At 40.8% G+C, this 26,185-nt stretch overlaps 2 protein-coding genes across 5 annotated transcripts in view; one reads left to right on the top strand and one right to left on the bottom strand.

Annotated features, from left to right (window-relative positions):
- The window catches only part of LOC139991550 (uncharacterized), a 289,560-nt gene that overhangs the window by 92,704 nt on the left and 170,671 nt on the right, over window positions 1-26,185 (top strand). The window lies entirely within an intron of this gene.
- Window positions 1-26,185, bottom strand: part of LOC139991599 (neo-calmodulin) — an 84,995-nt gene that overhangs the window by 42,712 nt on the left and 16,098 nt on the right. The window contains exon 2 of one of the 4 annotated variants that reach the window (XM_072011831.1): window positions 18,799-18,825. The exons of 1 other annotated variant lie outside the window; for it this stretch is intronic. In XM_072011831.1, the coding sequence (XP_071867932.1) occupies window positions 18,799-18,825 (27 nt within the window). Of the gene's footprint in view, window positions 1-11,152; window positions 11,271-18,798; window positions 18,826-26,185 lie in introns of those variants that run through there. 2 more of the 4 variants (XM_072011829.1, XM_072011830.1) reach the window with 2 other exon arrangements.

The raw sequence follows: 26,185 nt of genomic DNA, 5'->3' as shown, positions 1-26,185 counted from the left end.
AGGATCATCTATAAAATAGGAGAGCGTGATAGTCTATACCGTCTATCCCGAGTAACGTGAATGGTGACCGAGATCGGAAGGGCGTGACATCGGATAAACGGTGGCGGACGTTACCATCCTCTCTACATCGCGTTTACATTGAAAATTGTCGTGTCCATTAACCTGCACCCGCAGTTATAAACCTATCGTTGTAAAAATAGAATCGAACCCGATGTTCGATGGGTGTTTCAGTTTGTTTTTCTGGCGTCCGTATGTCTGGCGATGAAACGGCAAGTGTGTATGCACGTTGCTGGTATGCAGAGAAATGGAGTCACTAGGCTATCGGTGGCGTGGATCGTTGTTTAGGTTAACAGCCCCTAGTCACGCACGACCGAACGGATCGCGGCTACATCGTTCTGGATACACGTCCACTCTGTCCTTCCTTTTTAACTCGCTTTATCATTCTAGATCTCTGCGTAACCCAATGGCCACGCCGTGTCCCTGGCTTCGATCCGCCAGACCTGCCGCCACCAGCGAATCAAATCACAGGACACGGGTCTTCACCTTCCGCCGTGATGTACCGGTGATTAAAATTCCTCGTTACTGCGATCCTTGGCTTCGTCTCCCGCCGGGACTAGTCGTTGCAATAGATTTTTCGCTGCAGACGAGCTGCAGCCGTACGAGATGGCTTAACGTTTCATCCAATCCATCTTCCTAGAAATTGCGGATGTAGGCCGTATTCTCGGTATTCTGTTCGCAGCTATCTTCCGCTTAAGCATCCACGTACGAGTTTCCGGTACTATAAACCGATATTAATTCTTTACCAGGAACGAGAAACGTTGTAGAATTCTTTCCCATTAACTTTCTAATTAAAAGCAGGATTTCCAAGAGAGAATTTATCGAATATCCGGAAAAAATTCATCCGTGGGCAGATTCAAAATTGATTAATTATTTCCTAGGATAAAACGTCCCATGAATTTCTTATCGAGGAAATCAAGGTACCGATTGAATTGCTTCATATATAATTTGATGTTTGTTCTCTTTCTATAATCATAATCATAGAATAAAATAATCATAGGAAAATATTCTGTAGGAAACGAAGATATCTTTGAATACAGATTTCGTGGTTAGTAATTTTGTAATATACGTTTATAACATTGTCATTTATAACGTTGGAAAAATCCTGTCTGCACAGCTAAAATTCCGAATGCAAATGATTGATGTTGGTTAAACGCGATCAAGAACATTGGCTATTTTAATAAATACGAAACAGTATAAATCGTATGGACAAAGTTCCGGTGCACTCAGCGTTTCATAACGTGCATAGTGAAGATTATCTGTCAGAGCTTCGGGGCATCGATGGGGTCACGTAGTTGGAGTTTGTTAGAGCGTCTAAACGCAGGGTTGGTTATCGGAAGCCAAGGATGGCGAAACTTCCATTAACATTGCTCGAATTATCAATCTGTAGCGCTTTCATTAAGCTTTCGCAGTTCGGAATCGACTTACGCGGAAAACGGTCACTCGAGAGAATCCTTTCCCGAAATCCTATCTTCCGTGCGTCCCGGTCCATCTTTGTTACTCCCGTGGGAAGTTGGTTTGGAGGTAGTATTGATCACTCCCATGCTGCGCCCACCTCCACCCTCTACGTCCTCCGACCTCTGTTTTCCATCCTCCGTTCTGCATCCTCCGTCCTTTATCCTGTACCCTCTTCAATCTGCCACCTTCCACGTTTCGTCTTCACGCTCTTCGTTCCTTTGTTCAATCGTTATTCCTTGATCCATCGTATCTTCCACGAAATAACATCTTACGAGAATATCTACGGGATGTTTCAGAAAGTTGGGATCAAACCTCGAGAAGAACACGTAGCACACATCGAAACAAGCAAAAGGATCTTAATTAACACGGGAACGAATGTTAATGAGTTTTGAAGTTGCAAGAAGTTTTCAACTGTGAGCTTGCAACGACGTATTACAACTTTTCGTTGTTACATTAATTATGTAATAATTAATTATGTGATCGTACTCTGATGTCGCTTAATAACAACGATAGAAGACCATAGTTTGTCGCTTTGGGGTTGTAGCGTTCGTTTGCATGTATTGAATTATTCGCCGGTTATTTGCCACTTTTACATTATTTAAATAATGGTTCTACGAGGAAACGCGGCGAAACGTATGTTGAAACGAGTACAAAGTACTGCAAACGGAGCTAGTTAATACCGTATCGATGAAAACGTTTCGCGATGCCGAAGCTAATCATACTTGAACGTTTATTGAAACGTTTTTATTTATTTCGATCGATACTAGGTATATCTTCCTCAAGTTCGATCCCAAATTTTTAAAACACCCTATATAGGCATCAGCCTATTTTCTGGTTCGATTAACGTCTCAATTATGCGGGTGTTAAACCAAAATCAAGCGGAATTAACACGTCGGATTCTCATTTGACGTCATGTTTTTCACTAGACCAGATCCGACAAGGGAACATCCGGTAAAAGCTGTACCAGCCGGCTACCCATAAAAGGGATCGTCCTTCTAATAAAAAAAAAAAAATCTGGTAATCCCGGTCTGAATGGCGGAGGCAAGAATTTCGCTGCTTTTTCGCGTCTGGGCTCGCATTTTTTGTAAGCTGCCCCCGGCACTTCGCAACCAACAGCGCGGTGCGCGCACGCTAAATCCCTTTTTCCGGGGAGAACTTTTCACACAGGCTGCCGTGACTGTGAAAATAGCAGCCGTTTCGAATCGCTGCGAATATTACGCCGAGGATGGAGGATTAACGGCTCCGAAGCGGCAAAGACTGCTTTCCGTTGCGTAATCGATACACCACTGCGCGATATCGTTTTGCATTTCCATAGCTCGACCACCGTGATTTACGATACCCCGATTATTTCCCATCGGGATGAACGCGAAAAACATCACTCGTTGTATCTTTTAAACGTTACTTCCGAAGTTGTATGACGCTCCGTTATTTCGGCCAAGATTCAAGCAGAGTTGCAATCGTTGTTTCATCGTTGTTCAAGGCTTGTATAATATATATATATATATATATATGTATATATATTTGTGGTACGAGACAGTTGATTTATGGGAATCGTCAGCGTGGAACAGACTGAAGAAACGTAACGATGCTTACGACACTGGATCGTCGCCAGACTCGACGCCAGCCCACAGACGCAGAATTTCCGTGCTACGTATCAATGTACGATGTAAATGAAATTCTCGTTCACCTTGAAGAGGATGAACAGCGCTTATTCCGCGAGGAAAAAACACCGGAGCCAGAACCCTTGACGTCACGTCAAGGAAAATCGTATATGTCTCCAAGATTGCGATCGAACATGAAGAAACAATTTGCTCGCGAGTGTATTAAAAGTAACAGGCTCGAAGACAGTGCATACCTGTTGCCACGTATAAGCTTGCTGAGATCAAATTTCTTGCTATTTGTATCTTCTCGTGCAATGGAAGAATGACACGTTTCGCGATGTATCGGAGATTGCTAAGCTGTCAAAAGCTACGTTCAACTATCAAAGTTACGTTTAACTACCTTCGAACGCTTGCACGTAGTCCTGCGTTTTGCGGAGGAGGCAATTAACCAGCTGAATTGCAAAGTGGTACTTGATGTTCCTTTGAAATTTTAATCAAATAACCTAAGAACAAAAGCGCTAACATAGCCGAAAATTTAGATACAAAGAGGTAAAGGTTCTCTCCTATATTAGCACGATTTGAGTATTCGGTGATATTTAAACAAAGCGTGAGCCTCGATTGTTTGCCCTCTTTCGGGCGCCTTACGGAGCCTGATAGCCCCTCGATTTTTAATTCAGCTACGCTATCGTCCATGAGTATTTCGACACTTCCAAATTATTGGGAATATAATACAAAATACAGTTCAAAGAATCACGCACATATTTCTACGATTTTACTAAAATTATCGACGAAATCGTCACTGCTAATAAACCTTTTTCTACAACGTACCGAATCCAGTAATAATTTAAATGTAATTATATACATAAATTTTGCAAAATTTCGTAGCATTTGATAAATCCCATCTGCGAAATTATAAAAGGTAATTCTATAATGTACAACTCGTAATTTGTTAATTTACTAGTATTGTGTGTAACTTGACGATTTACTAATACAAAATATAATTATTTATTGATATAATAATTATACAATTCTCTTCCACAATTTTACGATTCTACAACAACTAGGATAATCGAATAATAGATAATTTTGTAAAATTGAATTCTAGAATTTCATTTCTTTGATTATTATCAACCTTCTACTAATTCTACATGATAATCCGTTAACAGTGCTAGTAATTATTCACGCGTATCTCGTAAAACTTCACCAAGAACTCAGTTGCGTAAGAGATCGCTGATGACTAAATACTTGCAGACTTTGTCGTAGATCAGGACAAGGTTCCTCTCTTGGAAGGTTGGCATATCCAGGACGAAAGAGTGACGGCTCGAATTTAGGGCAACGTCTTCGACGTGTCAGGCCGGTGTCGGCCAGGAGGAATCTCGCGAACGGTCGCCCGCTCCGGAATATTTATGCAGCCGGGTTTACGTGCCGAAATCGTGCACGTGCGTACGCGTGCGCACGCTACCATCCAGGTTCACGTCCTACTTACGATATCGAACTGCGGAAGGGCAGGGCACCCCGCAAAACGTTTCTGTCATTCACTATTTATCTGTGTACGCTCGAGCGAACGCGTGTTTTCGCACGCCTTTGTTCCGCTTTCGTTCGTCAAAAGCTTGGTCCGCGAGGGAAATTCCTCGGGAAAATCGTTCGACGGTTTAAGTGCCAGCGAGCAACAGATTACGGATTGAATGGGCATTCGAGAGTAATCACGATAATGAGAAGGGATCCGTTCGATCGTCAGCCTGTAGGTAAGGCTGGGATTGTCGGCCAAGTAATTTTGTAATGTCTGTCGCGGTGGAAGCTAATGACGAAAAGTACGAATGGTAGGCTGGAGGGTTTGCTCGTTGAGAAAATAATCGAAATAATTGCGCCAATTAACGATAGGCGCATCTCTGGCAGAGCGACGGCGTAATGCTTCTCGAAGAAATTGCTCGTCGAAGAGGAGAGGCAGTTGAACGATGGCCAAGTGCAACTGTATGGCCATCTCTGTTACGGAAAGAGACTCTGTAATCGACTGGAACGTAATGGAAAGGGTCGCAACACGGAAACAGCAGCTCTGGAAAAGCGTTCACCCATTTACTAAGTAAAGAACTGGAAAGCTTGACGAGACAGTCTAATCATTCGGAAGCATCTTGGGAGAATGCGTTATTTTTCGGATCTTCGTATCTTTCGGCGGTTGAACAGAAGTATTTTAAAATGAAATAATCGACGAATGGAATAACTCGATAGATTAGAAACTATGTGTCTTTGGAAGATAGTAGAAACGAATAATATTAGATTAGTTTTTACGTCGATATAACTTGCTCGGCGCAATCGTAACGATCGTATGGGTTTCGATTAGACGAAAAATCCGAGTTGTTGGTCGCGTGACTGAATGGTCGAGAGAGTTTCCGTGCGCTACGAAATACGGAAGAATCGCGGGACAAACGGTCAGGGGTCCGGCCGGCGAAGACGGTGCAGACAACGAACGGAAAACCGGGCAGGAAACGAAGGGATAAACGACAAGGGGATACATCGCGAGGAAGCACGATTGTCGTTGATTATCTGAATAAATCGAGCCTATTTCAAGCGAGTCAGTCTCTTTCAGCGAGCGATGTCCGCGTAAAAGCAAGATCGCTTGGAATTTCACCGATGCGGCGAGGTCGCTCGTTTATCGCCACCTGACAACCTTCGCGCTCTCCTCCGGGAATAGCGAAAAAAATCCTTTCAAATCGCATGCCAAGCTCTCAGGAATATCGACGTATTCGTCATTCGCGCCACTTCTATTTTCTCCGAACGTGATCTTGGAAACCTCTTATAAAGAACATCGCGTTTCGTTCGTTCGTTCGTTCGTTTATCAAGACGCCATGAAATACTAGAAGGATGCGATATCAAAGGAAATATAGCGTTTTAAATCTGAGAAAGGATATTATTAGCTCCCTGCTTTCCGATATATTAAACGCGATTACTTTAATTTTAAAACGTTATGATTAATACGAAAATCATCAAGATACTATAACTTAGGATAAGATCAGGTTGTTTGAATTAATCTAATCGCGGACCTTGCATAGAGTAATCAATCTTGTGCATCATGCAAACAATATTACTTTATTTTTAACGTGATCGTGAAAAAATCAGAAAATTCCTCTTCCGTTCATCGTAGCCACTATATAGAGCTATAAGTTCCTTCTTCAAGAGCAAGAGTTCTTCAGATTTTCAAGTTATATGACTTGATGTCGCGTGAGACCGTCTTTGAGACAGTTGACTGAAATATCAACGACATTTGTCAAGCGAGCGGAATATTTCTGCGAGAATTTGCGAGCCGTCGGCGTAACAGCTTTACACAAATATCATTTGTCAGAGTTTCGTTTCGCGACTATGTTTCATAGTCTCGCGTGAACAACGCTCGCGTGTAATTGAACGAAGCATGAGTGGCTTAAGTCCTTGCGATCTTATTAGACTCGGTTTCGTGGCTTAAATATCTAGAAACCAAACGTTTTTCTTAGAAATACACCAACGGGCTGCACGGATTTAAACGTTGAAAACTTCTCTCGTCGTTTCTCTCCTCGTCAATAATTCTCTTCGACTAAAATCATCGTTGAAAATGGAGGAATGTTATCGAGGGTGCAACGATTTGGCGAACAATAAGCCCTGAAATCTCTTCTCCCTGTGACCGATCTATACCTATCTTGTGAACGTTGACGAGAGATAATAATTACGTAGCCTGTTTGTCAGAAGTTTCTAAAAATAATTTCCTATCGAGAATCACTTAGACCTTCGAAAATGATAACCGTTGGCGAAAGAAGATCAAGCCTTGCCACTCACGCGACTATCACAGTTCGACTAAATCGATATATAAAGTATCTCGATAACTATATAATAGACAGAGAAGTGCTTATTACATGAAAAAATAAGTTGATAACATAGAGGATACGTAATTTGTTCATACGTCAGCCTGCATTTCGTATGTTTTGCGTTAAGGTCGGCTACCTCAAAACGCGATCAATGACCATCGTATACGTTTCTCGCGTCGACACGTTACTCTTTAGATGCTTATCTATCTGCTCGATTATACTGCCGAATAATTAGCGTCCGCCAACCGCAATTTCTTCGCGATCGTTCCGAAGGAACTACGCGTTTCTCTTTGGTCGCGACAAAATTAATTGCCGTGATCGTTTAGAAAGTTGATCTCCACACATGACACGAGGAATTACTCTGGCGATTTCGTTGCTGCTGGTAGTTGCTATTTACAGAAACGTATTTTGTTCGAGGGCGTCAATTTAGAAACAGGCATAATTGGTAAATTGAGGAAAATTATTGGAGGCGCGCGAGCTTTAACAACGTTCGACACGCAATACGGATATTAATTGCAGTAATTTGAGCGAATGGGCAACAGGTTTGATCGGCGACTGGTTCACTTTCGTCGTGTGGTTCCTCGAAATGGAAAATGCGTCAGACGATTAGCATCTTTTTCTGTGCGTGGAAATTTGAAGAAAATGACGGAAGGAACGCGACGCGATAAGATAAGCTAACACCCAAAGTCATTTTATAGGTTTACGGGCTTCCATAACCTGGTTATCGATTCGCCGAGCGAAATGACAATGTAATATTTCTCCGCTCTGCACTGTCCTATTCGACGTGCACGTTTTAACATAACCTTGTTACGTGATTGTAATTCGTCGATATTACATGTTATCTAAAGTAGTTCACGAAAGCATTCGAACAAGTAGAAAGTCATATTTTTCATAGATATTATAAATTAATTAGAAACCTAGGAATAACAATTTACTGCTTATTATATGTGTCACTTAAACGTAAACCTACCATTGAAGTATTATTAATTGTATTGACATTTTTCTATATTTAGAAAAACTTCGAGGAATATTTTATCTGATCTGAATAACATTAATCTGATCATAATTCTGATTGCATTTCTAATTCAGAAATTAAGAAATCTAAAGATAAGGACGGACACGATTTAATCACGCCGTAATATCCTATTATAGGTAATTAGGATGATCGCGAGCAATGAAATCATATCAATTCGATTTATCCGTAAATTAGTAATATTTTATGAAATATGAACAGATATCCGGATTATAGAGTATTTAATCATGACATGCCACATTCCAGATTCAACCTTTGCTTTGAATTATTAATTCGTCATACTTTGACGAAATCTACGTACTGTTATAATAAATTGATCGTAACGAAACATCAGCCACCACCATTGCAGGAACAATATTATTAAAAATCATCGACGAAAAATCTGCGGTTATATAAACAGCCTTTCGTGGTCACTAGATCCTACGGTCACAAGCTGCCCGTAAATGACCGAATATTATGCGATAGAACAGCCAAAAAGTTTTCAACGTCGGAATTAAATTCTGCAAACGCATACTTCCGTCGCTCACTTGCGAACGAGTGTGGCGGATACCAAGGCGAAAATTTCAATCGGAACACTATCAATCTTGCGCGGACGTGGTTTTATCGTTCGTTCGCAGGGATGCCTGTATCCCTCTGATTACACCTGTCGCGCGTCCGGATCCATAACGTTCCGCGTTAAATGGACGCGAGCGTGTTTTTCATTCAGCTTTTTTAAGAGCCGATCTTCGGAACACTTTGATACAGCACTGGCAACAAATCAGCATTAACAAAGACCAAGCTCTGGCGCTCGTTCGAATCCACTACTGTGATTGAACGCGCCGAGTCGATCGCCTGTGCAACGTAAAATGGTGAACGCGCGGAATGTTTAAGCGCCCAGGCCAGACGACTGAATAATAGTCGGCCACTATTATTCCGCGAAACGAGTCAGGCAGCACGAGATCCCTCGTTATCGAGTGATCCTGCTAGGTATTCCGTTCCTCGCGCTTTCGAACTGTACCTTTCGATCGGAAACATCGGTACAGAAATGGTCCAGTCACTGGACTGGACTTTACGGCAACGTTAACCTCGACGATCGATCGTATCGATTTATATAAAGTGCCGTAAGATTTGATCGTAAAGAAATGTAGGAAACGTGGATTTCAGGAGTAGGATACAAGCGAATCTGTCCAACTCTGATCTTTTCCACAGTGGTTAAAATTGTTTCTACGTTAAGCGGAAACTGTAATAAAACAGCTGTTTCTACCGTCCAATTCCGATTTTTTTTTTTCTTTTTTTATCATGTAAAATGAAATCGTTTCTACATTAAAGAAAAGTAGCGAGGACTGCTTCGTTTCGTACTTTTCATTTATTTTAGGAAACCGATGAAATGCAAATCCCGGCAACAAAGCGAAGTTTGCTGTAAAAGAATTTTACCTGTTAACCGGGTAAACTCGTTATTCAGATTGCCAGTTTCTCAGACACAGTGATCGAAGCGCTCGTAACAAGACTACGCCTAGCGAGTTTTAGGGTTTCACTACTGGAATGCGATATTATCTAAAAATTACAAAAAATTGGCAAGGCTTGTTTTTGTTACGAGTCTCTTAATTTCTTCATTTACCAATCTAATATTTGCTGAAGATAGATCATATTATATTTCCATGTGCGAGAATTAAAATCAATTAAACTGAAATTAATACGTTTCGATTTGATATTACAAACGTTTCTGGTTAAGAAACGAGCCGGTTAACAGGTTAAGCTTTTCTTCGATCGACAGTCTACGTATTGGGAGGCGTATAGGAAGCTCGTCTTTGTCTCTGATTGCAATGCACGTGGTCATATTTAATCATGATATTTAATCTCGTAAAAGAAACAAGTTGACCTTGCGTGATACATCGTGCATACGTCTAATTCAATTGGCCAACGGACAGCGGCGAGTAAAGCTTTTGTCATAGCGTTTCACTTTGAAAAATTAATCGAATGCGTATACGACACGAAGGCGAAAACAATCGTCTAATGAAACATCGCACACCTTTGAAAGAGTGTTTTCGTTATTACTCGAATTATTCATAGCTCTGTGAATAAGGCGTAGTTATTTGCAGGATTGTTGCCGGCGGAAGAGCAAATTTTTTATGAGAATACGCTGCGGAAAATTGAACGTGTCACGCGTATATCACGTGTTACGCTGACACAAGGGAAATCGTCGACGAGCGTGAAACTTTGAAGCCAGCTTTTTTTCAAAGATTCACGCGATTCCACTTCTTGGAAGAACGATTCACTCAGGAACGTTACGAAAGAATGGGAACCATTTAGCAGAAGCGCGATAAACGATTCAATTTTCAGTCAACTAAACGATCGTCAACGATCATCGGAAACTGTTCAATGGAACTTCGATGAAAAGTGCGTTTCTAAAGTTTCACCAAAAATTCGTTGAAAAGGGCCGAGAAAAATGAGAGGTCGCAGGAGCAAGTAGTACGAGTCAACGATTCGTACGAGTGAGGAATCACGCTACGAAAAGAACCACACGGTGCGTGGAAAAAAGTTTCCAATAAACGATTGAAACAACCTTTTTATCGAGGATTTTAGCGAAGAAAAAGACATTCGACGGAGGAAATCCATTTCCTGCGGAAGGAGAAGAGAGAGAGCACCTTACTTCCGAAAACCGTCTCACTCGCTCGACGGGACGTCGATTCGTTCCGACAAAAAAAACGGTCCGCGCTTAAGGCGGCCACTTAAACGGCACAAAAGAAACCACGAGCACTTGTTCCCGACCGAGTCTACCTCCCTGGAGACTTTCAGAAGCTGGTGATTGTCACGAAATCGGCCAACGGTACCCGCCATTTTTGACATAATCACTGAGAAACTGCCGGCGGATGGATCGTCCGCCGTGGCTAGTGCGTCCTTTTTTTACACATTTCCGGGAAATTCCATTCTCGCCTTTCTGTTCGTTGGCCGTGCCTCGAAAAAGCTAACCGAACGAGCTTCAAGGTCGTGAAGGAGATAATTTGAAGTTGGTGAATCGGACGTTGTAACAGGGTTCGAGATGACAGAAGACCACGGAGAAAAGATCGAGTCGTTGAAAAGGGGTTGACTGAAAGATGAAAGGAAATAAAGTAGATAAGAAATAGGTTGAGAAAAGGGATATAAAGGAAGCAGTTTGACAGAGGGGGGAAAAAAGTAACCGCTTGCGGACTTACGTGCTCGATGGTAGGCAGATGGGCCGTGACTGACACCCCCGGTGCCGCCACGCGCCCCTCGCGCACCGAGTCTGCGATTTCGAAGACAGTGCGCAAGCTCGAAGCCCCGCACGACCGCCACGATCAGAGCTTCTCCGGAGCTTGTCCCGACCCCCGAGAGCATCATCCGTGTTGGTCGACGGAACCAACGACCAATGTGCTCTAACGTGTATCTTCTACGTTTACGTACGCCATCCTCAGGGTGAATGTCTCTCCCTTAGCTTCCCACTTATCCCCGTGTTTTCAACTCGTGTCCAAACTACACGTTATCTCGTGTCAAGGTACATAATCGTTATCTCTGTCAAGATTTATCTTCGTATGGTTTGAAGGGCATTTATCCTGTCCACGGAAGAGACAGTTGTCGTATCAAGCGAAGATTCTCTGACTAAACATCGTCCTTGTAATCTAGGTTATCGAATCCAGTCTCGTATAGCGTTTCATTGAACCAAGGATGGGATCCATTGACGAAGCACTTGTATTTCTTCCTGAAATAGCTTCGAACGACACGCTGAGAGGCAAATTATCGGTGGCAAATTTAATAGAAAAACGTGCACGACGTTGGAGAAAACGTTGTCACGTTGCGTTGTAGCGGAACGTTCGAAATTCCACGAGATTCCATTCAATTCCAAGGCTCGCCACGTTGGATTTCTTACGAGCCAATCCTGGCAGATCTATCGGACGTAAAAATACGCAGCGGTTTGTCTTTATTGCACAGCCAGAGATCGATCGACCGATCGAAGCGATGTAGTCGTAGACTACCGTTGTAATTTTGCTCGGTGATTTTGCTTCATGGGATCAGAGAGCCATGTACTTCACCGTGCTCTCTCTATAGTCGAATAGCGTTTCCGTTTAGAAATTCTCATTTTCGAAAAATATGGTGCTGACAGCGGCTGCGAGTGACGTTCGTCTTCGACGAACATGTGAGTCATGAAACAGTTGCATGCAACTATTACACAAACTGTTTCGTAAGTATCTTTAGCTTATGTCCCATTTCGTGATTCTGTAATATCAATCGATGGTCGTTACATCGTTTATTGATGAACAAATTCTGTTTCGCAACGATGAAAGTCAGATAATAAGCACGAAATGCGTAATACACGATGCTAAACCAGAAATTATTAGACAGTGCTTTTATGTGAAACTAAATCCCATTTATGTATGCGTTTATGGGAGGTCTAACCCTGTGGTAATCTCTAATTTATATACATATTTCAATCTTGCTGTGATTTTAAACGAGAATATGATAGATAAGAAGATGGCACGCGAAGTTTCTGCAAAAAATACTTCTACAAATGTCTCAATGCGACATACTTTCGAGAAATTTTTCACAGCGAATTTCTCGAGAACCAACGGAGGTTTTTGACCGAAATTGGGATTTTATATTAGGAGAATATGACTGGTAAGGAGGTGTAAGGCCAAAAAACTTCGCTAATATTGCGAATTCAGGGACACTCTGTATTGATCTATTGGAAGCAATTAAAAGGTTGAAAGTCAGATGGGAAGAGGGGGATCCGTAAAATTTTACACCGCAAGGTAAGAATTCGTAAAAGCAACGCGGCTCGCGATCTTTGTAACTTTATAATTTCTTCTCGAGCCCTTGCCAACGTTAATTACCGTTACAAATCAACAACCCGGGCAGCTCTCGGGGCTAAATCTTCCACGTAAGCGAGGGATTGTGTATGACTAAAGATCCGACGTTCCAAGAATTACGGCATCTTAAAATTCTGGAGAATCCGAGAAGGGAGGCTGGCTGCGTGCTTAACGACGGCTCGCCACGTTACGAAACGCTTGTTCCATTTAAACCACTCTTTTTCGCCTGGTAAGTTTTTCCATCGACCAATTTGTCGACGTTAGATCGTGCAACTAATTAGGATTGTCGCGAAGTTAAAACGAGTTCAATGGTAAACACGTTTTCCCTCGTGATTGCGAGATTTTCGTTTGAAGGATAAAGTCTCTGTCGAGAAGAAAAAAAAATATATATATACAGAAGAGTATCGGCTGTCAAGGGACTGGCGTGTTAGCGGCCACGGACTGTCCTTTCGTGCTGCTGAAACTTTTGTAAAACTTCCTTTGGAAACTATTGACAGGTGCCACCGGCGCGTTTGCCTGACGTACGTTACACAAACGGTCTCGAAGAGCCACGAACCTCTCCAATGCCATTATTCCCCGACGTCCAATGAAATATCTCTCGATTTCCTTTTCTCCGCAATACTATGGCGAAACAAGTAGAATTCAGTTAAACGTCAGTCGATGTATCGGAATTTCTGACGCGTTCCTTTCGCATGTTGTTTAGCGTGAACGATTTTAATCATCTTTGCTTCGTGGAAGCTTTCAGACGCTTCATTGTTCGTACATGTAACTACAATGGCTCGCTATTCGAACACTCGTCATAGTGGTATTCAATAATTTTTCCCAAAAGCAATTGTTTTCGAGATATTTTTGTGGGAAGCTTACCAATGAACGCATAGTAAACAGTAAAATATCGTATAATATCGCTACGATTTTTAATAGATAATTTTCACTTATAATCTGGTGATACCGTAAAAAAGAAATAATTCGTCATTAATCGTATGCTTTGATCAAATTCGCATATTGTGACTACGAATCGATCAAAGTGTCCGGATACTTATGAACGATGCCTTTGCAAAAAAATTACAACGCTCTGGAATGAACAGTTTCACCCGTTTCATCCGAACATAACTCTTAGATCGTATAATTTCTCCTCATGGTAGAAAATATTGGTAAATATGGTTGGCTCGCTGTATCGTCGAATAAAGTCGACGTTTCTCGACGATATAGCGAGCTGTCGCAACTCGGAGTACTTCACCAGCAACACTGGCGAATTTGTATTCGAGTTTGGAATCCATTCGCAACGAGGTTGCGTTGCTGACATCAATAGAAGTCGTTTAATCCTTGTGAAAAGGGACGTTGTAAGGTGTCATTTTCCACGTGTTTGCGAAATTGAATGGAGAGGGTGGGATAAAGAGGTGAGGGAAGTTTCTTCATTTTCCTTCGACCTGCTCATCTCCTGACCTTGATTAAAGCAGATAGCTCAGAGAGCATCACGTTCTCGAGGATAATCGGACCAAAGCGCTTGCTCGTGCTTCGCGAATCCGAGCGAATTTGCATGCTTTTATCATCAGCGCGGCGGGAAACACCGGAGAAAGCAGCAGCGAAATAAATACCTCTTCGCTCCTCAGCATCAAACATTAAAACGACTGAAGATCTGCGCCGAAATCTGCCTCGAGTAATACGAATATTCCCTTGACGAGAATATTGCGATGTTGAAATAATAGTTAGAGAGACAAATCAAATCCGATCGAAGATCGAACCAGCGTAATTAATACAATCGAATTATCTATCCTTTGTCTTCTAGAAGACGACCGATTCTATTTACGTAAACGAGGTTTGTAATTAAAGCGTCGTTTACGAATTAACCCATCGATGATACGCTCATTATATTTTCATAACGCGTAGGCGCTGTTCCAGCAGGTCAACTTCCGCTGACAACTTCTCTCATGAATCTAATCCGAGAATCACATTGGAATTAAAACGCCTGTTTAGCTACGAGAATAAATTTCAAAGGAGCGAAGCAACAAAGATATCGGTGAAATTAACTATTAATTTTCCTATTCCATTCACAAGGCGTTTACGTAGAAACAATGGCTAGAGATACTTTTACGGTTCCCGAGAGATTACAGTAAAGAGCGAAAAATATTAAAATTGGGGATACCGGTGGATCATAAACTCTTTCACGAATTGAAAAGTGGCTGCTTTAAACTACCTCGTTATTGAGGAAAATAAAATTCTCGGCTACGTACTCGTATGGTACGCGGTAGAACCCGTACAACTTCATCATAAATTCAATAAGAGTGTGGTTAAACCAGATGCAGCTGTGTCTTTCGGAAAAAAATTTCGTTTATCTAATCCTCGGACAAGATAAATGCAACGGAAAGTACAATTTTTATGCTCGTAATTGATACATTAATATTCCCTTAGCTTATACACGTAACAATGTGTAATGCAAAATGATTACAAATGAAGAGAATCAAAGGTAAACAGTCTCTCAATTATCTGACGTCAAAACCACTAGTAATTCTCGCTCGGTGTAAGACTATAGAAATACGATACAATTCCCCTTTTCTAAAATAATCTCTCTTCTTCTCAACAGGCAATTAAAATATTAAACGCAAATAGCGAAGTTTAAAATACAATTTATGATTGATGTACAAATTATATCCCAGACATAAAATCACAGAACAGGCAAATACAGTGATTCGTTAAAATATTTGAACATGTATATGAAAAACTTTTGTGTATATATTGTATGCGCGATTGTAAAACATTTTGATATTTTATTAACAGCGTAATGAGATACATCTGTGATGGCTGTATTGGTTGAATTCGAAACGAATCTAAAAATATATATAAAAGCTACAAGGCATTTATTGCAAACATATATTTCGACATTTTAAATATATAATAAGCGTTCAACAGAGAGACTTATTAATATAATAAATAATTGACCGTTTAAATATGTATTTATGTAATCTCGATGAAACTCGTTTCGATTCAGAACTTCGCCAATGCAAAGACAATAGTCTGGTCTCGTTATAACGTTAACGAAATATCGAAATGTTCCGCGCGACACGCACGATACTTTCGCGAAAGGTTTCTACAACTGTTCGAATACTTTCGCGCTTTGGGAATTCGACAATTCGATCGCGATTCTAACGCGGAGTAAACGGTAGAGATTCCTCGCGAATTCTAATTGACCGTTCGAACGACACCTCTGGAAATTCTATGCATGTTGAACGCGCAGCTTTCCAATAATACCGGTGCCAGCTGCGCTTGGAATAATAGCTCGGTGTGCTCCTCGGAATGTTCTTTCTGCTGCGCCGGGTGCGCTCCACTGGCCGTTCGGATGTGAAGCCGCGATAAGAAAAAAGATCACCGGCCCCGCTGATTTATGCGGCGTGACTTTATCTAAGAAGGCACGCGAATCTTCGTGGCGTTTACCAAAAAATTTTTGTAGCCCCGCAAAAAGACGATAGTCTGGCTCAACGACCTAACGCAATTCGGTCGCTCACTTTTTCTCGCGTCTGCCCGCTCGATCATGCGAATCGCAAGGATCGCGCGCGTGTATATCTGTTGAATCACATGGAGAAGCGCGAGACCGTCGTTGAACTGACCTGGCACGCGACCTTGGCACGGAAACGCTTTTTCCTTTACGCAGAAATGAATATTTTATGTCGAGCGACACGGTGACAGTAGTATTAGCCCGCGATGGTCAGACGACCGCGTGGTTACTACTTGGCTTGGTATATTCGTATGATCCATTTTGTCCAATTCGATAGAACAAAATGGATCATATCGTAATGTTCTATCAATGAACGATCTGTTGGATTGGACAAAACGGATCATGCATAATTCAATAAAATAATATAAAAAAGAAAATGTTGTGCATCTATTATTTCCTTACAAAGTGAAAGAAACTTTTGGGACAACCTAATATATACACTTGGGACAAAAACAAGTGGGCAGATACTGGAAGTATCAATGAAATTTCATCTAACTAGTAGTACTATACTTTCATACATATGCTTAGCTTCTAAATATTACATATCCTTATAGTGCATAGATTATTTAATAAATAATTGGTATTGATATTTAGTTTTATGTATGGAAGCTGTATTTAACAGAACTTTATCGATACCTATTTCCACTACCTGCCCATGTATTTTTATTCACGACTATATTTGATTGCATTCTTCTGAGAATATAACGGTAATCGTATTATTTACGTTTTCTCGAATTTTATCGACTGTCGCATCGACGCACGAATGTTAGGCAAAAGGAATACAGGTTAAACAGAGCGGACTTGTATCGACTTTTTCAAATCGATATGTAATAAAATATCTGTGACTCGTGTCGACAACAGTTATTTGTATAACATGCCTGTCGATAGTCAAGTTCGTTGAAATCGCTAAATTATCCATGGTGATTTTCCGGGAACGTGAGCGAACACGAAGCAAGTACAGAGAAATACGATCATTTACGTTCTCTGTGTATCGATCGGAAATTGATCTCTCTTTCATTTTGTGGAATTTGCATACATTTCATTTCAATTTATATATGTTCAATTCTATATACTTAAGCTCATTAATTAAATACAGGATATACCTGTCATAGAATCTCGCGTCTTACGTTCTGGAATATCGAGCTCGAAAAAAATCAGTGTTTCTTACGCCCTCTGCGATTTGCTACTACTATAGGAGTATAGGGGATATATTTAATTGAATCGTCGAAAAGGATAAAAATGGACTTGCCGTCTACTGAACATCGTGGACCTATCGCGGGACAAATAGTTCATATAATAAAATCATACTAATTCACTTTACTAGTCACGATTTTTCGTTTACATGATTGTAGTTCAGACGGATGAATTCAGTCGAGAGAAGTTTATTTAATCGAGCACTAACTGGATTTGTTTAAATAAACGAAGCGTGTTCAAATCGTCTAATTAAAACCTCTGAATGGTCGGTATTTGTTTTCTATAGACAAGATTGTATATTTTGATTAAGTCTTCCTGCTATTATTAGCGATTATTAAGCATCGGTGCATGGGAACAGCCTTCTTGAAGTCGCATGAAATCACTAAACATATCGTCAACGATCATGGCAGGAAACTAGTAAGGAGTTCGGACGATAAATACGACGCAAGTAGTATAGATCGAGCAAAGCACCGACGCTGTCGGTATATCACGGACGGAGCTTTCCGACAGCTCTGTTGTACCGACTACAAGCGCATCGAGCTTCCGCGTGAACTCGTAAAGTTTCCAAGAAAAGCTGACTTACCGATCGGATCACTGCTTCATCGAGCGAGCGGTTCACTTACCTACAAAAGAGAATGGTTTAGGGTTAAAAAAATTCTGCTCGAGCTTCCTCGAACTTGTTCTTGCATCGCACTAAAGTGGCGTTTCGTGGTACTAACGATAGTAAAACGCATCGAACACAAACGAGACATGCGGACTAGGTGAAAAATGTTCATGCATCATCGAATTTTTCATGCTGTTCGCGGGATCAACGAAACGTAATCTTTCTAATTCGAGAGACACATCGGCGAGTCGGAGTAACTCGTCGATACGAAATTATCGATTTGTAATGAACAAAATCTCGAATCACCCTACCGTTTCTTCTTTTTTTTTTTTTTTCTTCTTTTTTACTCTTCTTTCGCGTGTTAAATTTGAATATAATTTGAAAAGATCCCAATAAAACGTAACGCAAAAACACTACGCATTCAGTGTTTCAGCTATCGCAATAGGTGTCGAATGAAAGCGATCTATCTGTAAAAAGTCTTGCTAATAGGATATCTCGATAATGTTTAGTTGATAAATAGATAATTGATAACGCTAAGAAGCTTTGTTTCGCTCTCTACTAAGAGCGAGACAGGGATGAACGTCTTGCGACGTCTACGTAACTAAGTAAGTGCTACTGATCCCCCGAAGGGACGCATTCTAGCTGAAAGAGACTAACAATAAGATAAACTATAGACGCCTAAGGTGTCTTTGTGCAGAGAATTTGGAATTTTTGCGTGGAAATTTGTACCTGCACGACAGCCGGCCCGCGATGCGCCTGTGCAATAGAAACACAAGAAAGAATATTATACAGACAGGTAGAGATAGAATCATAAAAGAGAATGGTATGTATGAATGCGTGTTAGAAACAGGAAAAGACCGTGAGAAAAGACAAACAAGTGGAAGGATGTCGATCGTCTGCGCGCGGCGCATGCACAATGACCCAGCTTCTATTCTTTTCCAGTTTTCAGTTTGTATGTGTAAAATCTCTAAGAAATTCTGAACGTCGTCGTTTCTCGAACAAATTTACATACGCTAGCTCACGAGAATATTCCAATTTTTGTTAAAACCTTTTGTCAATATATATATATATATATATATGTATATTATACGAAACATTTCGAAATTTCACGATTATTTCACGATTATAATTGATAATTGGTATATTGGTAACAGTTGGAAATAAATACGAACTGGAAAATCCAATATATTTCTTTCAGACTATGAAAACAATATCTCGGCAGACGTAAAAGTTATGACTCAGTTAACTACGAAATTGAGTGAATAATGTTTTTAGAAGTGGAAACACATAATCGTAACAAAGAGCATAATTAAGTTCGAGTTCTCGAAAGACCAATTTACATGTGATTTACGATTCTTAGTTTTAACTATGTATTCGTAAAAGTGTCGACATACTTTCGTGAGTCATGTAAATTCGTCGAGACTTCGGTCTCTGTTTGGAAAATTGCGCGACGTCCTTAAGATTCTGTCTTTCTTGTCAAATTTGGCTGATAAGCTCGCAAAGTAACGCGAAGGAAACGCGACGCGATCTTCCGAACTTTCGACTACTCCACATTTTGCCTGGATTCGCGGTAATTGGATAAACCGCGAGCCTTGGCCCGCGTAGTTAGTGTTGGTATGTCGAACTAGTAATAGCAACCATTGTGCGCACGCGTGTTCCATTCGAGATTGGCTTGTACGTGTGATGCTGCATTGTCTATTATACGAGACTGCATGCACACAAATGCAGCCAGCTGACGGGGTCGCGTGAATCGCCATAAATACAAGGGAAAATATGGTCGCCGTTTAATCCCGATAGGATTTTCAAGAGCGTGGACGACGTGGTTGACAGAGTCGTCTAGTTCTTTGCTGCGTTCAAATCGCTCGAATACACATTTATCTGGTAGTCCTGTTAATAATAAAAAAAAAAAAAAATCTTTGGAAGCAGAGAGGCGTGAAAAATAAGCGAAACATGGAGCGAAAAGAGGCGCTGATAAAAGTGTTCATATTTCACTGCTACTCGTCTCGTCTCGTCTCGCTGAAAAGAGAAATTTTTCCGGTATCTTGATTAACTTCACTTGAATTTTCCCTTCGACCCATCATTATTCAGGTTTGCGCGCGATTACCAATGAATCCAGCGATCAACAGGAAAGCCAATTTACTTTCAAAGCGGACGTATTAGCCCCAACCCTCTGGCGGTCGTCGAGATTAAAATGTAAAATCGCGCTTTTATTTGCCTCAGAGCTCGTGAACGAATCGACTGGTCCAATAGCTATACAATAAGGGGTATAAAAAGAGAGGTGAAAAACACATACAAAAAAAAAAAAAAAAAATGAAGTTGGTTCCAAAAGCGACCCTATTTCCCTGCTAACGAAACAACTTTTTGAAACACATCGAGCGGGACACACTCGATAAATATCCGCGTAAAGGAGGCTGTCATCGAGACCGGCCTAGAAAAAAGTTTAGTCCGAGCAAATCAACTGATTTCGTTGTTCCTGATACCGTAATTACTTCCAGCTGACTACCGGTCGCTTGACTTCGTTCCATTGATTTTACGAGCCGCTTCATATCCGGGAATCACCATGGAAACCGGCTGATGTCGTTTCAATGGAAAACCGAGGCAAGATACACGAAACCCGCACGACCATGAAATTTCCGTGTGACGCCAGTCGGCAGAGCGCGAAATCTCGTTCAACGGGGCAATAGGACGAGAAAATTTCGCGAGACGAGCAAAGAAAAACGACCCTTAACGCGCTCCTTTCGCGTTTCTACCATGCTTTGCGCTCTTGCCAAGGAAAAACTGAATTTTCTCACATCAACGCTGTACCCGTGAAAACGGAAGAACGAAAGAAACCCGAACCCCCTTTGTCTAAGAACGAAGTGTTAAATAAAAGACTTGGACCATTAAAAGGAATGCATCAGCGACCATTGAAGGTGGAAAACACGAAATGTCTTAGTTTGCCGGACTTGTCGTGCACGGAACACGTGTTTCGAATCGACGGTGAATTTATTGCGAAACGAGTTCCGCGTTATTACCTTCCGGCGAGCTTCCTGGTGTGCTAGTTTACTCCAGGGAGATGGGGAGATCGAGGGAAGAGAACGTGATCGCGAGAGAATGAAAATGTATCCCAGCCACGAGTTTGTTTTTGTTTATCGAGCTTTCGACATTTCCTCCCTGGTAAATCCTATCTTAAGCCTCGTTCGGATTAGTCGAGTTACATTGTCTCAGCAAAGCAGTATTCGAGCACTTTTTACGTATATGTATATCGTATGGGTTATACAAAACACTTTGAAGCAGCGTTGTAATGAGACACAATTATACACAAAGCATGAAACTAATCTGAAAGAGTATATAAAAGTTACAAGATAGTTTGCTTCAGTATACGTTTCGACTAGGTAAACTCGAGTTTCTTAACTTCAAGTTGCTTTCGAATTAAAGTAGTTAAGCTTCGTTCGAATTAGTCGAGTTTCTCGAATCCAAGACACTCGACGATAAACAACTAGACTAACGAGAACAAGGGTTGAAACTTGAAAAAATATTTCGATTATATATTAATAGCCGAAATAAACAAAACAGCTTCGGGTTACTTCACGTAATTCGAACGAGACTTTCTAGCGAGATTTAAAGGGAGACGCGCAATTTCACGTATTCCCTTTGTATTCGACGTTTCGATCGACGAAAGAGAATTACAAGCAAGTGGCTCGATCAAGAAGTGAATTCTCACCATCAACCGGCTCTCTTGTTCGCGCAAACGAAATTCTTCCGAGAAATTCTCCCAAATAAATTGCGTTAACAGAAACCCTAGAGAGTTTCTCTCGACTGTGGGATTCCTTCTCATGGAATTATTAGCATCAGATCGTTAGTAGCTGGCGCGAATCAAGCAATCATCATCGACTATGGCGTTCTACGGTCGTTATTGGATCACACTATTGTCCAGTAGAAATTGCAAGAACGGAGTCATGGGGATCTGGGTCATTTATGTAGGGCAGGTAATGTCAAGGGTCGCGTGCGAGTTCCAGCTCTCTCCAGGCTTTGGAACCTTCTCAGACAAAATTTCCCATGCCCCCGTCTTCGCGTTTTTCCGCTTTCACGTTCCCTCGTTCCTCTTTTTCCCCGAGAATCTTCAAAGAATTTCGACACTCTACTCCGCGCATCGCTAGGTATGTACATTCTCGCGCAGAACTTTCACGACAGGTTTAATAACGAGTCTCTTAGAGCCGTAACCGTTCAAGTAGTTCAATTTTTTTTAGAAATTTCTTAATTTCATTATACATGTACGTGACTAACGTTTGATAATGAAAAATATTCAATTTGTCCTGAATATCAGTTGTCCTAATAACTTTGACCAGCGATGTATTTCTACGAATTCATTTGCTACAAAAAGATAGAAATAATAGTAGTAAATTCTATGATAAGTTGGAAGGGATAATGTTTCTAGCGTTAACACTTTTTCGTAATTTTCAATTTACCAAATCGATCAAAATATCATCTAACTTGATATTTTATGGAATAAAAGAAGTAGGCGCTAATCCATTAACGTTTCATTATCTACATCGAATGCTGGGGTTTTATTAACCTTTTTCACGGTATAAATAAAACGTGTAAATATAGCGTTAGAAATTTCATATCTTAAAGGTCGTCATACGTAACATAATTATTAATACTTATTTCCTGCACAACGTTAAGAACGTGTATTTTATATCGCACTACAGAAAATACTAGAAAATAATGATTACTCTCTAAATTATTCAATCTGCATTCTTCTTCGCTCGATCGCTATCAAAAGATCGAAGATGAAAGATTTTCAAAGATTTTTGAATCAGAATGTACTTCTACTTTGCCGTATGCATTCACCATAAAGATGCTTCTACGTTTACCTAGATGCATACGAAAAGGAATTTTATCCTATCGAGCGAAGAAATACGACGTCTCCAGGGGGCCAAGTAATATTTCAAATAGAATTCCTCGTGTTCAGGAACAATGTTCGATAATTGATACACGACCTTGCGTGTGAAACTGTGAATAATAATCGTAGAACAAAAAGAATATTTATAGTCTATCTGTTTTAAAATGTGAATGGACCGCGCGATTAGCAATTACGCCTGGCAAGTGGTAAAGTCAACCATAAAGCTGCTGTCTATTACAAAGTGCTCGACGACCGATACAGAATTGCGGAGTCTCCTGTACCTCGGCGAGGCGGTAACTTATCCGGCAAAGTTTCAATTTCCTGTCAAGGATCGATACAAGGTATAATACAGCATCATTTGTCCGGTATATTATTCTCCAACGCTCGTACTTCTTAATTGTCATCGCCATGGGACAAATTTCGTGGCAATTCGACATAATTTGTCTGCATTCTGAATCATCGGAACATGAAATTTACCAGGAAATTTCTTTTAAATACGCGCCTCCCTCCTTCGCTTAGAAAAAGCTTCGTCCGACCTCTGCAAACCCTCTGTCTGGAGTAGATCCACGTAAGTGGTGAGAAGCTCGACCCTTTCTGTCGGCAACGCGATTGATATTTCCTCGAGTGTTCCGTTCTGTTTCTCCAAAGCGGTAAGAGAAAGCTTATTCCGGCTAGATTGCTTTCCGTGACCAGCCCGCGTAAGCTCGTACATCAAAATCCCGGCAACTTTCATCGACTCACGTGACCGCAATTATTTATCCACTATTCTCCGACACCTCGTTCGATAGGATGTTGCGTAGGTCTTATAAAACGGGATTGTGTAACTTCTTATCGATGCGACCCACGCATGCTAGTGTTTTTAAATGGTTGCCTGATCGCAAAAGGAAGTGATCGTGTACGTCAATGAAGAAATCGAAGATATAGAATGAAATTTTTTCATACGGCGCTCCGTTTCCGATAAAACTGATTTTGAAAATTTATTTCATATACGTCATACATACATAAAAATTGTTTCTATTATTTTCTCCTGTAAATTTCGTTTCCAAGAAGATAGCGTTTGAGATAACGTTCTATTTGGTTGGCAACTAAGTGATTGCGGATTTTGTCAATACCACCTAATGACAAAATTTTGTCATTACTTCACTTACTACGATCGCTTCACTACAATCACTTCACTACGATCACTTAGTTGCCAGCCCAATAATTAAGAATTTCTCGTAAGCTTAAAGAAACAAAAACTAAGCAATACAAAGTGATGAGGAAATATTATGATTCTTCCTAATTATACACACGTTTTCGTGTAATAATTCTCAAGTCTCTGTGTCGTCCTTCCGTTCGGTTCTCTGTCTTGTCGCGATGGCGTCTCTCTGTACTTGCAACTACGCCCTTAGTCCACTGAAAAGTGGAACAGCCACTTTGTCAGTGTCACCGGCCGCACATAACGTTGTGCGGTTAGATATTTATCTAGCCTCTACTCGATAAACGGCCAGAGAAGTCCGTCGTTAATATCGTCGCTGTCCTTCTACTTGTTCTATCGTTACGCTGTTTCTCATAGCAGCAGCCCCTATTATTTCGCAGACTCTGGCATTACTTAAACATAATATTCAAGACACGATTCTTTACAAGGTCTTTGTAAAACTTCCTACGAAAATACTAATCACTAACAGAAAAGTAATTTTTCGCGCGAGTTAAAAAGATTCGATCAGCAGAAGATCAACAATGAAAATTGAGATTCGAGAAACCATCGTATAATTCTCCTATAACTGTAGAGAAGATATCATCTTCCCTTTTCAAATAAGATGCTAATCCACGTCACCTTGAAATATGTATTCACCGCTCAACCATTACCGTTTGCCACAAATTGTCTCATTCACTTTAATCCCCGAATCCATCCGAGTTGCAGCCCGAAGCATCCAAGTATATATGTATATTTCGATTGTTACGAAACATTCTGTATTACGTGTGAGCGGAAGTTGTTTAAAACCGATGGGAATCGCGTTCAAAATAGAAACCACGAATGTTTAGATGGACGAAATCTGCGTTTAATTCAGCGATTCAACGTTTAGGGGATGTTCTCGTCGAAGATTCGTACGTTTCGCGTTATTAACGCGTTCGTTGTATCGTGCGTGCATTTAGAGATTTTCGTATGAAAACATCAAGGAAGATAGACTTTTCAAACGCTGATCGTCAATCGTTGGTAATTTCTAATGACATTTTCGTAGAATATCCTTCGTGTTACATAAAAATGCGCTAATTACGTTCTTTCTTCCCTGCCAGATCGAGTTTGCGATTCGTTATAACTTCTTCGAGAGTTTCAAGGGTTTATTAAAGGAACGAACAAAAGTTGATAATCTCCTTGATGACTTTCACCGTGGCAAACTTTTCAAGGGAAAGGAAACAAATGTCTGTACGCGTGTCATGTTACTCAGCTTCCGTCAGTCGCCGACACGTGTGACTGGTTCCCCTAGCAACCGCTCGATGCCCTGGGTTTCTTGCTATGGTAGCTTGATAACTCGCTGAAACTTCATTACAAATACGACGGCAAATGAGATTGAGCTACGTAGCCTTTGCTTCGAGACTTTCAAACTTGAGATAAAGGGGCTGGGAATACAAGATCGCTCATTGGTTTTGATGAAATTTCTTATGAAAATAGGGGAACAAAGTTAGATAAAAAATTAACGTCAAGAAATTCCGAGAAACGATATGTGTCCGTTTATTCTTATATGAAATTGTTGGCTATCGAATTGTGCCGTTTATTGTTATCACACTGAACTGTGAATGTTCACGAAATTGTTTGAAAGCAAGCAATTTTTATATTTAAAGCATTTTGCTAGACCTAATGGTTTGCGAAATATTCCGTGAAACATGTTTCCAACCATCCCTTGGGCGTCGTTTCAATATGAATGTCGGCACGTAGGAAAAAATACGTGTGAAATAAACTTCACTAAAATTCGGCAATTTGCTCCCAGAAACATTTCAGCCGACATAAAACTGTCCAAGTATGCTGTTTGAGAAAAATTGGCTTCATTTCGCGATTCGTAGTCGCTATTGAAGCATCGTCGTTTGACTAATGACCGCGCAATTAATGCGCTTAATGATCTTTTCCAATCCTCGTGGCTCTTTCGAGTGCTTGCACGGCGAGCGAACTTCCGAGAGTGTTCCAACGTAATTTCCAGCAATTACGCTGTTCGTTTCGCGCCGTTTCTTAAACAACCGAGCAGTGAATTTTCG

Source organism: Bombus fervidus, chromosome 10, assembly GCF_041682495.2.
Source record: "Bombus fervidus isolate BK054 chromosome 10, iyBomFerv1, whole genome shotgun sequence".
NCBI lineage: Eukaryota > Metazoa > Arthropoda > Insecta > Hymenoptera > Apidae > Bombus > Bombus fervidus.
This window is presented reverse-complemented; position numbering and strand designations above follow the sequence as displayed.